Here is a 12,734-nt window from a genome sequence, read left to right on the forward strand (position 1 = left end):
TACTAAATACAGTTACACTCATAATAATGCCATCTATTAAAAAGTATTCAAAACAAATATTGCACAAAAAAGTTATAAGGATTCAGATATGAGGTCTCAGGTGTTAAGAAAAAAAAGTCATGTCTAAAGATGTTTATGTGTGTGTACATATATATGTGTATATATGTAGTTACAGACATATTGTTATACTGTGTATGTACTGTAAATATTTCACATTCCAATGTTCTGCACATAGCAGAATATGTTCTAAGTATTTCTAAATAAATATTCCTATATATATATATATATATATATATATATATATATATATATATATATATATATATATATATATATATATATATATAGTATCAAAATACCATCATATATGTAGAAAATGTATTTATGAATAAACATAACATATTCTGCTATGTGAAGAACATTGGAATGTGAAATATTCACATTTTCATGTCAGGTTAGCGAGCTTGAGAATAAACAATCGGGTTTGCGCGTGAGTATGGCGGTTAGGTTTTTTTTTTTTTTGCTCTTTTGAGTTCTTTGGGGGAATAGGTTATCGCGTGCAAGATATTGTAAATTTGCCGGTTAGCGCACGAGCAGTTACTTTTTACTTTCAACTTGGAATATGAGCAGAACCCGAAGCACACAAATTTGGCCCTAAAATGTCTAAAGCAGTGGTTCTCAACCAAAGTGACCTCAAGGCCCGGTAAATTTTAGCTGGCCATGTCCAGGGCCCGGTAGTTTTATTTTATATATATATATATATATATATATATATATATATATATATATATATATATATATATATATATATATACAGGGATTTGACCTATCAGTAACTAAGCAGTTCAGTGTGGGTTTAGTGGGGGCCCTGGAGTGTGGGGGTCCTGCCGAGGGTCTGTCGCTGTGAGGGCCATGGAGTGTGAGGTCTGGCCCTGGAGGTTGGGGGCCCTTTCTTTGGCCCTTAATGTTGGGGGTCCTGGCTCTGGAGGTTAATGGGCCTGTTGGGGTTAGGGCAGGGAGGCTACCATGTTAATTTGCATAAATTTAAATACATTTGGGTCAGTGTGAGACAGTTTTCCTGGGGCCTTGATTGGTCTGAGTCTGCCCCTTGTGTGCAGTGGGGGCATGACAGGTCAGGGCCCACCAGCAGGGTTATCATGGCCCGGTACTGGGCCACGGCCCGGCTGTTGAGAAACCAGGGTCTAAAGGACCATTAAATACAGTATATTTGCACAACCAACAAATGCACAATAAAAAGACAATGCAACTGCACATTCTGAATTTCAAATGAGGAGCTGATTTTACTACAATTTTCTTTCCCCCTGTGTCATGTGACAGCTATTAGCCAATTACAAAATTCATATATGGATGCACTGTGAGCTCAGTAGGAGCTGGTGCTTCAGAAAGTGTGTGTATGCAAGGTTTGTGCACATTTTTATATTGGAAGTGAATGGGATTCTTTTTTTAACCTGCATGCTCTATATGAATTGTGAACGTTTAATTTTGACTTTAGTGTCCCTTTAAAAAAAGCTAAATCAGCACTTTCTATACACACCATCCCATGATTCTTTGCTTTTCTTATTTAATATAATTACCCAAAATTCTTTGCTGTATTCCACTATCTCTCTTTAAAAGTGTATGAGCAGGGTCCTCAATCAAATGAAGGTAAAGTAAGTGTAGTTTGGCCACAATAAAGCCAACAATTTATTTAGAATTCTTCATTGTTCTTGCAGATGGCAGCATGTCACGTGCGTCTGATACACCTTATCCTGTTATGATTTATAAATAGACAAAAGAATAATAGGTCAATCTTTACATGTTTTAAATGCATAAAAATCTATACAAAGATTAAAAAACACCCGATATAGAATCTCTTATTTTAAATGTGTTCCTCTTTATTTTCTCAACTTTTATTTTTTACTTTCTTGTCTTTTCTCAGCTGGGCGGTGCAGTGCACACACCCGTACAGAGCTCACTCCTAGGCTTCTCAAATGTCAGCACTTCATTACCTCCGGGGTATTTATGGGTAAGTTTACTTCCTCTGTTCAATAACTTGCTGTGGAAACCATAGCCAGTATTAACTAACCATTAAATGAGTACCTCATCAATGTCTTCTGAGCAATATTTATATCTTGGCCCTCTCTGGTAATACTTACCAGTGAGAACCCCTCTTCCAAGGGGCATGGACAGAACTGCCCACTCCCCTAGTTACCTGTATAAAGGTAACTCTGAAGCACCACCCCCTCCTGCTCCATGTTATATCCATCCGGGAGTTGAACAGGACTAGGGGTCCCTCTACGTGCTCCAGAACCTATATCTATATTTTCTATAACCTATTTCTATATTTTGGCCCACATCCATTGGTAATACTTACCAAGCTCCCTCCCATCTGCTTGGTCCACCTATCTTGGCTGGACATCACTAAGAGGAAGGGGGGCGGTAACTAGGGGAGTAGGCATTTCTGTCCACACCCTTTGGGAGAGGTATTCTCACTGGTAAGTATTACCCAGGGAAATAGCTTATATTTTGGTGATAATTTCTACTTTTTGCCACTTTCTTTCTGCACAGGTGGGAGGGGGGCAAGAAGATGGTGCAGGCTACATACAGATCTTCTCAATGAACCACACATCTCCACGAATGATGAAAGCGTTTCCTCTGCCTTCCCGCGTGTTGTGTGTGGAGAATGTAATGGATAGATCTGCCATGGAAGGCGGTGAGAGCGAAGAGGCGTGTACATCTGCTTCTGTGCGTCCCTCTGCTTGTGTCGGTCTGCAGGATGGGAGGTGAGAGCACAACTAAATATTAGGAAGGGGCAACAACAGATACCCCTAGAGTCAAGTAGCTTTTATTTCATTAGCGTGAAGTCCCTCTGCGTGAAACACAGGAATCCAGAAATGATCTATATTAGATCAGCTCTGATCCACCTAATGTTCTGAAACTTCCCGTTAATGCCAGGAGAGTTAACAGATTTTAATGTTTATGGATTTTCAGGATAAAAAACAACACATCTTTACATAATAGAACATTCTTTGTTTAACATACAAAAGGGGTGACTGTGATTCAGGTGGGAAATTGGCAATTTTATAACAGTGCCATGCATTGAAAACATTCTCTTACAAAAAGCTGGTATAAAAGTAAGTAAATAATACGTGCATATGATGGATGGATGGATGGATAGATGGATAAATGGATAGATAGATAGATGGATGGATAGATGGATGGATACATGGATAGATGGATGGATGGATATATGAATGGATGGATGGATAGATGGATAGATGGATAGATGGATGGATGGATGGATATATGGATGGATAGATGGATGGATAGATGGATGGATAGGTGGATGGATAGATAGGTGGATGGATAGATAGGTGGATGGATAGATAGGTGGATGGATAGATAGGTGGATGGATAGATAGGTGGATGGATAGATAGGTGGATGGATAGATGGATGGATGGATAGATGGATGGATAAATGGATAGATGGATGGATGGATGGATAGATGGATGGATAGATGGATGGATAGATGGATGGATAGATGGATGGATAGATAGGTGGGTGGATAGATAGGTGGGTGGATAGATAGGTGGGTGGATAGATAGGTGGGTGGATAGATAGGTGGGTGGATAGATAGGTGGGTGGATAGGTGGGTGGATAGATAGGTGGGTGGATAGATAGGTGGGTGGATAGATAGGTGGGTGGATAGATAGGTGGGTGGATAGATTGGTGGATCGATAGGTGGATGGATATATAGATATAGAGATATAGAGATATAGAGATATAGAGATAGATGAATGGATGGATAGATAGATAGATAGATAGACAGACATACTATGTATAGTTACAAGAGGGTTTCATCTATAAATGGCTCAAAGAAAGGGTTAAGCATAAGACTTTAATGAAATACATACTATTTGTAAATAACAAGGGATTAGTTACTGCTCTTAGGACAAAAGGGGTTAATAGATTTTAATAACAAAAGGGGTTAAAAACAGAAGAGTTATTAGAAAGACAAACTGAAGATATGTGATAGATATATAGCTATGCACTGGATTGAATGATAGATGGATATAGATGTCATGGTGCACAAGAGAGTTGCTTTTCAGTTGTTTTTTCGTTAAGGAAGTATAACGTTATACCAGAGGCAGACATCTTTATCACTGAATGAATTCCTTGTTTGCTTTTCTTTGAGATGAAGTAAACATGCTTGTTCCAACGTGTATCTAAAGCTTTGCTATGAATTATATATGAATGAAGCTTTCAGTAGGGCCAAATGACAGATGAAGAAGGTTTAACCAAGCCAAGAAATCCAGCAAATCCATGTGTTTGATATTTAACTTGCAGCTTAATTCAAGAAGTAAATAGCTGTGTAAGTGATGGGTTTTTATAGTGATTATGACATTTCTTGTTCTTTCTGGCAGTATTATGGTGTATGGCAGTGTGGATACAGGGACCCCTTGCCTAATGGCCCTGCAGAGTCCTGGTTTACAGCCTGTCCTTTGCCTCCGGCACAGTGCCAACTTCTTGTGCGCAGGACTACAAGATGGCACTGTGTTACTGTACCCCAAAAAAACAAGGTAAGGTCTGATGCAGAAAACTATTGTTCTAGGAATTAAAAATGCTTTATTTGGGGAGTGTCCCTAGGAAGAGGACAATTTATAAAACTATCAATGGGATGGTGTGTGAATTAAGAAATTCTAGGTAGGAGCAGGTATGATTCATGAAGTGTAGCAGGCGTGCCAGACCTTTGATACCGCTGAATTGATGTGTTTGATGGGTATAGTATTTTAATGCTCTTTGGCAGGTCTGGGAAAGTTTGGTGACAACACTAGATAAATGTAATTCTGTTGTTCAGGAGTTGATAAACTTAATTCAGATTTTAGAGTCAACAAAAATCTTGAAGAGTCAGGAACTTACTTATTAGAAGTGACTGAAGGGTGTATCTATATAGTTATATGAAGGGTAGTCAAAAAAGTAACAAGACAAAAGTAAAGTTCTATTTGTTGAAGGTCATGGGCTCATGGAATTTGTCAAGCCCTGCTGTGCGCTGGATGCATATGATGAGCCAATGACAAGAGGCATATATGCACAGCCACCATTCACCAGTTAGCTTCCAATAGTTCATTGTGACTCCTAAGTCTACCTAGGTATGCTTTTTAGTAGCGTATAACAAGAGAACACAGACAAACTGAAAGGTCTCTTAAAATTGCATGATCTGCCTGAACCATGTCCTTTTAAGGTCTGGTTGATTTCTGAAACCACCTATGCCAGAGTTATGGTTGTAATTAGCATTAGCTTGCTAGACTGAGAAGTGAAGAGAGACGGTTGCACAGTAATGATCACTTCTTTATGAGTCTGTTCTTCTTCTAGGAGGACTTTGGGATCCAGGGAACCAATCTGCAGTACAGGTGGGCTCCAGCCCAGTACGATCATTGATAGTACTTGATGGCTGTATATGGGCAAGCTGCCAGAATACTGTGACCGTGCTGGAACCAGTGACTCTAAAAACCCAGGTAAGGAACTCCACCTATATAAATGGTTTGAGACATTAATGGTGTCACCTGGTTCAACCTGGTGTTTGTCAACCTGCCAACTTAAAATGTTGTTCAATTCAGAGAATATAAGGCAATAGAGTTATTGTTGTGATGTGCGTGAGATGTACAGGCAAGGAATAGGTGGGTCTTGCATTCTGGACTGATTTCCTCGCCATGCTTATTTGACCTTAGGTGTTCTCTCTCTCCTTCTCACTCACTTTCTCTTACACTCTCGCTCTCTCTCTCTCTCTCTCTGGCCCTGATATTCACTAGAAATTGCTTTTTTGGCCTCGCCAGTCTCGCAATCCGTGGGTCTTGCGGTATATTGCAAAAAGGAGGGCTAACCCTCTCTGTGCCAACGAGTAGGGATTGCAACTTCAGCAAAAAGAGACATTTTCCCTTGCAGATCTCCCTGTTTTATCTTGTAAACTGAAAGGTGGCAATATTGTGTCAAAAAAAGCAAAACACTTAGGCCTAGATTTAGAGTTCGGCGGTAAAAGGGCTGTTAACGCTCCGCGGGTTTTTTTCTGGCCGCACCATAAATTTAACTCTGGTATCGAGAGTTAAAACAAATGCTGCGTTAGGCTCCAAAAAAGGAGCGTAGGGCATTTTTACCGCAAATGCAACTCTCGATACCAGAGTTGCTTACGGACGCGGCCGGCATCAAAAACGTGCTCGTGCACGATTCTCCCATAGGAAACAATGGGGCTGTTTGAGCTGAAAAAAAACCTAACACCTGCAAAAAAGCAGCGTTCAGCTCCTAACGCAGCCCCATTGTTTCCTATGGGGAAACACTTCCTACGTCTGCACCTAACACCCTAACATGTACCCCGAGTCCTAAACACCCCTAACCTTACACTTATTAACTCCTAATCTGCCGCCCCCCGCTATCGCTGACCCCTGCATTACACTTTTAACCCCTAATCTGCCGCTCCGTAAAACCGCCGCCACCTACGTTATCCCTATGTACCCCTAATCTGCTGCCCTAACATCGCCGACCCCTATGTTATATTTATTAACCCCTAATCTGCCCCCCACAACGTCGCCGACACCTACCTACACTTATTAACCCCTAATCTGCCGAGCGGACCTGAGCGCTACTATAATAAAGTTATTAACCCCTAATCCGCCTCACTAACCCTATCATAAATAGTATTAACCCCTAATCTGCCCTCCCTAACATCGCCGACACCTAACTTCAATTATTAACCCCTAATCTGCCGACCGGAGCTCACCGCTATTCTAATAAATGTATTAACCCCTAAAGCTAAGTCTAACCCTAACACTAACACCCCCCTAACTTAAATATAATTTACATCTAACGAAATAAATTAACTCTTATTAAATAACTTATTCCTATTTAAAGCTAAATACTTACCTGTAAAATAAATCATAATATAGCTACAATATAAATTATAATTATATTATAGCTATTTTAGGATTAATATTTATTTTACAGGCAACTTTGTAATTATTTTAACCAGGTACAATAGCTATTAAATAGTTAAGAACTATTTAATAGTTACCTAGTTAAAATAATTACAAAATTACCTGTAAAATAAATCCTAACCTAAGTTATAATTAAACCTAACACTACCCTATCAATAAAATAATTAAATAAACTACCTACAATTACCTACAATTAACCTAACACTACACTATCAATAAATTAATTAAACACAATTGCTACAAATAAATACAATTAAATAAACTATCTAAAGTACAAAAAATAAAAAAGAACTAAGTTACAGAAAATAAAAAAATATTTACAAACATAAGAAAAATATTACAACAATTTTAAACTAATTACACCTACTCTAAGCCCCCTAATAAAATAACAAAGACCCCCAAAATAAAAAAATTCCCTACCCTATTCTAAAATACAAAAATTACAAGCTCTTTTACCTTACCAGCCCTGAACAGGGCCCTTTGCGGGGCATGCCCCAAGAAGTTCAGCTCTTTTGCCTGTAAAAGAAAACATACAATACCCCCCCCCCAACATTACAACCCACCACCCCACATACCCCTAATCTAACCCAAACCCCCCTTAAATAAACCTAACACTAATCCCCTGAAGATCTTCCTACCTTGTCTTCACCATACCAGGTTCACCGATCCGTCCTGGCTCCAAGATCTTCATCCAACCCCAAGCGGGGGTTGGGCGATCCATAATCCGGTGCTGAAGAGGTCCAGAAGAGGCCTCCAAAGTCTTCATCCTATCCGCAAGAAGAGGACATCCGGACCGGCAAACATCTTCTCCAAGCCGCATCTTCTATCTTCTTCCATCCGGTGCGGAGCGGGTCCATCTTGAAGCAGGAGACGCGGATCCATCCTCTTCTTCCGATGTCTCCCGACGAATGACGGTTCCTTTAAGGGACGTCATCCAAGATGGCGTCCCTCGAATTCCGATTGGCTGATAGGATTCTATCAGCCAATCGGAATTAAGGTAGGAATTTTCTGATTGGCTGATGGAATCAGCCAATCAGAATCTAGTTCAATCCGATTGGCCGATCCAATCAGCCAATCAGATTGAGCTCGCATTCTATTGGCTGATCGGAACAGCCAATAGAATGCGAGCTCAATCTGATTGGCTGATTGGATCAGCCAATCGGATTGAACTTGATTCTGATTGGCTGATTCCATCAGCCAATCAGAAAATTCCTACCTTAATTCCGATTGGCTGATAGAATCCTATCAGCCAATCGGAATTCGAGGGACGCCATCTTGGATGACGTCCCTTAAAGGAACCGTCATTCGTCGGGAGACATCGGAAGAAGAGGATGGATCCGCGTCGCCTGCTTCAAGATGGACCCGCTCCGCACCGGATGGAAGAAGATAGAAGATGCGGCTTGGAGAAGATGTTTGCCGGTCCGGATGTCCTCTTCTTGCCGGATAGGATGAAGACTTTGGAGCCTCTTCTGGACCTCTTCAGCACCGGATTATGGATCGCCAACCCCCGCTTGGGTTGGATGAAGATCTTGGAGCCAGGACGGATCGGTGAACCTGGTATGGTGAAGACAAGGTAGGAAGATCTTCAGGGGATTAGTGTTAGGTTTATTTAAGGGGGGTTTGGGTTAGATTAGGGGTATGTGGGTGGTGGGTTGTAATGTTGGGGGGGGGGGTATTGTATGTTTTCTTTTACAGGCAAAAGAGCTGAACTTCTTGGGGCATGCCCCGCAAAGGGCCCTGTTCAGGGCTGGTAAGGTAAAAGAGCTTGTAATTTTTGTATTTTAGAATAGGGTAGGGAATTTTTTATTTTGGGGGTCTTTGTTATTTTATTAGGGGGCTTAGAGTAGGTGTAATTAGTTTAAAATTGTTGTAATATTTTTCTTATGTTTGTAAATATTTTTTTATTTTCTGTAACTTAGTTCTTTTTTATTTTTTGTACTTTAGATAGTTTATTTAATTGTATTTATTTGTAGCAATTGTGTTTAATTAATTTATTGATAGTGTAGTGTTAGGTTAATTGTAGGTAATTGTAGGTAGTTTATTTAATTATTTTATTGATAGGGTAGTGTTAGGTTTAATTATAACTTAGGTTAGGATTTATTTTACAGGTAATTTTGTAATTATTTTAACTAGGTAACTATTAAATAGTTCTTAACTATTTAATAGCTATTGTACCTGGTTAAAATAATTACAAAGTTGCCTGTAAAATAAATATTAATCCTAAAATAGCTATAATATAATTATAATTTATATTGTAGCTATATTATGATTTATTTTACAGGTAAGTATTTAGCTTTAAATAGGAATAAGTTATTTAATAAGAGTTAATTTATTTCGTTAGATGTAAATTATATTTAAGTTAGGGGGGTGTTAGTGTTAGGGTTAGACTTAGCTTTAGGGGTTAATACATTTATTAGAATAGCGGTGAGCTCCGGTCGGCAGATTAGGGGTTAATAATTGAAGGTAGGTGTCGGCGATGTTAGGGAGGGCAGATTAGGGGTTAATACTATTTATTATAGGGTTAGTGAGGGCGATTAGGGGTTAATACATTTATTATAGTAGCGCTCAGGTCCGCTCGGCAGATTAGGGGTTAATAAGTGTAGGCAGGTGTCGGCGACGTTGTGGGGGGGCAGATTAGGGGTTAATAAATATAACATAGGGGTCGGCGATGTTAGGGGCAGCAGATTAGGGGTACATAGGGATAACGTAGGTGGCGGCGGATTTGCGGTCGGAAGATTAGGGGTTTAATTAATTTTAAGGTAGCTTGCGGCGACGTTGTGGGGGGGCAAGTTAGGGGTTAATAAATATAATATAGGGGTCGGCGGGGTTAGGGGCAGCAGATTAGGGGTACATAAGTATAACGTAGGTGGCGGTCGGCAGATTAGGGGTTAAAAATTTTAATCGAGTGGCGGCGATGTGGGGGGACCTCGGTTTAGGGGTACATAGGTAGTTTATGGGTGTTAGTGTACTTTAGGGTACAGTAGTTAAGAGCTTTATAAACCGGCGTTGGCCAGAAAGCTCTTAACTCCTGCTATTTTCAGGCGGCTGGAATCTTGTCGTTAGAGCTCTAACGCTCACTGCAGAAACGACTCTAAATACCGGCGTTAGGAAGATCCCATTGAAAAGATAGGCTACGCAAATGGCGTAGGGGGATCTGCGGTATGGAAAAGTCGCGGCTGCAAAGTGAGCGTTAGACCCTTTAATCACTGACTCCAAATACCAGCGGGCGGCCAAAACCAGCGTTAGGAGCCTCTAACGCTGGTTTTGACGGCTACCGCAGAACTCTAAATCTAGGCCTTATTATCCTAATGAAAAAAAACATATGCATATGAAAAAAAGATAATATATTCTGAAAACAGGGTCATCCGGTTTATAATGACTGCACTATTTTATTTTTTACAGTACGCCCCCCTGCCCCTGTTACCTTGGCTCTCCCAGTGAATTAGGTTGCTTTCTATGAGACAGCTTGCAATTCGCAGGGACGGCCCTCTTTTTGTTATAGAATTTGCAGGGGGTATTCATTGCGAGTGTCCGTAAGGTTTTTCATATTCCATACAGCGATATGAGATAGTCGGTAACTCTCAGTTTCTGTTCCATTATTCTCCATCTTTCCCCATCTTCATTTCTCTTTCTTCTCTCTTTTCTTTTTCTTATTTTGTGTTCACTCCTTTTCTGTCTCGCATGTTTTAACACACAAACTTTGTTTGCATTTTTATTAAACCTCATAACTCTAGCAGAAGCTCGTATCTCCCAATGAATAATGTATTTGCCAGCCCTGGGTTATCGCGCACAAGACATGCGTTCCGACTGACATTCTTAAAATGCCCTGCAAGAGCATTGCATGATGGGTAAAAAGATATGTAAAGCAGAATAATATTCCTAACTTAAACAGAACGTAACCATGCTATAAGCCAGTACATAGCTCAGCCTACAGCTGCTAAATATCTCTAATAAATAGTCTCGCACAACAACATACAGAGGCTAGTAATGGCAGAAAACTGAAATATAAAAAAATGAGTGATATTTTTCTTCCTTTCAGGTTATTAGACAAGTTGTAACGCTCTGTAATTGTGATACAAAAGGGTAGATGGTTACATATATTTCATAAAAGATAATGCCAAAAAGTAAGCTATCATACAAAGCCAAAATGAATTTGCTTATCTCAAATTTCCGACCAATCAGCTAATGCATCATCTAATGCTGTAGTTTGTAAACTTAATAATATTAATATTATATCCGTTAATCAACTTTCACTTGGTATGATCATATTAGATAACATTGTTCTCACTCCGTGGAGTTATTTAAGAGTCAGCACTGATTGGCTAAAATGCAAGCCTGTCAAAGGAACTGAGATAAGAGGGCAGTCTGCAGAGGCTTAGAAACAAGGTAATCAGAGGTACAAAGTGTATTAATATAACAGTGTTGGTTATGCAAAACTGAGGAACGAGCAATAAAGGGATTATCTTTTAAACCAGTGATTTGTAACCTTTTTTTTGCTGTGGCACACTTTTTTACATTAAAAAATCCTGTGGCACACCACCATCCCAAAATGTAAAAAAAATCACACATTGTAGCCTAATACAGCATATATATATACACATACACACAAACACACACATACTGTATGTATTGTGCTGTTATGCCATGCCTCCTACAAACTACCCCTGCACTGGGAGTAAAAAACAAGCAAAGTTTAAAAAATATGTCACACTGTTGTCAGTCTGCCGTGGCACACCTGAGGATCTCTCACGGCACACTAGTGTGCCACGGCACACTGGTTGAAAAACACTGTTTTAAACAATACAAATTCTGAAGTAGTTGAACTGTTCATATTCATAGTAAATATTAGTTAATGCTATCAACTTTTAGTGGCACAATGCATATGAGAAACCAGTTACATCAAGGCATTGATTAGACCTTTTTTTAAAAAAATCCTTTCCTGGTCATCTCGTCTTCAGTTCATTTGTTGAAATTTGATCTTGAGTTCAGTCAACCAAAGCAAAGTGAACTAAACAAATCTTTGAGGGACTTCTTCAGTCCTCTGAAAATCTGTGATAATCGTTTGCATTTTACAACTTTATCATTAATAAAGGGACAGTTTACTGAATGTGAGTTTAGAAGCCGGCCCATTTATGGTTCACATCCTGTGCTGTCCAGGGTCTAAACCAAAAATTGGCTGGCTCCTTAGCTTAGATGCCTTCTTTTTCAAATAAAGAAAGCAAGAGAACGAAGAAAAAATGATAATAGGAGTAAATTAGAAAGTTGCTTAAAATTGCATGCTTAGTCTCCCTTTAAACACTGATCTTTGTAGGTAATGCACCTGTTCTGTTATAATTCAGCAGCTGAATGTTTTTGAACTGCTGACTGACAATTGAGGGTCATGCTGTAGATGACTGTTACTTGTACAATATCCTGTAAATTGTAAATTGGAAAGATGTTGAAATGTATATGATCTATATAAATCATAAAAGTAAAATGTTGGGTTTCATGTCCCTTTAAGATACTGTGCACCTATACCCTTTGGTTGCCTCTGCAAGCTACATATAACACCTCCAATGAGAAAGGATAGGCTTATTTAAATCTCACCCAAAGAAAACATTTTTAGGGTTATAAGTGGGTGGCTTCATAGTAATACAGGCTGCATATTGCAAAGTAAAAAGGGAAAAATAGCCTGAGCTTAAATACTGATTTTAATGGACTACAGCAAGGACAAAATTCAGCCAATCAGATGCTGTACTACCCGCCCT

At 39.4% G+C, this 12,734-nt stretch overlaps 1 protein-coding gene across 1 annotated transcript in view; it reads left to right on the top strand.

The window, feature by feature from the left end:
- The window catches only part of ARHGEF10L (Rho guanine nucleotide exchange factor 10 like), a 278,910-nt gene that overhangs the window by 213,203 nt on the left and 52,973 nt on the right, over positions 1-12,734 (top strand). The window contains 4 exon segments of the mRNA XM_053690269.1: positions 1,940-2,026; positions 2,569-2,783; positions 4,426-4,586; positions 5,375-5,517. Coding sequence (XP_053546244.1) covers positions 1,940-2,026; positions 2,569-2,783; positions 4,426-4,586; positions 5,375-5,517 — 606 coding nt within the window.

The sequence above is a fragment of the Bombina bombina genome, chromosome 8 (genome assembly GCF_027579735.1).
Source record: "Bombina bombina isolate aBomBom1 chromosome 8, aBomBom1.pri, whole genome shotgun sequence".
In the NCBI taxonomy this organism is placed as follows: Eukaryota; Metazoa; Chordata; class Amphibia; order Anura; family Bombinatoridae; genus Bombina; species Bombina bombina.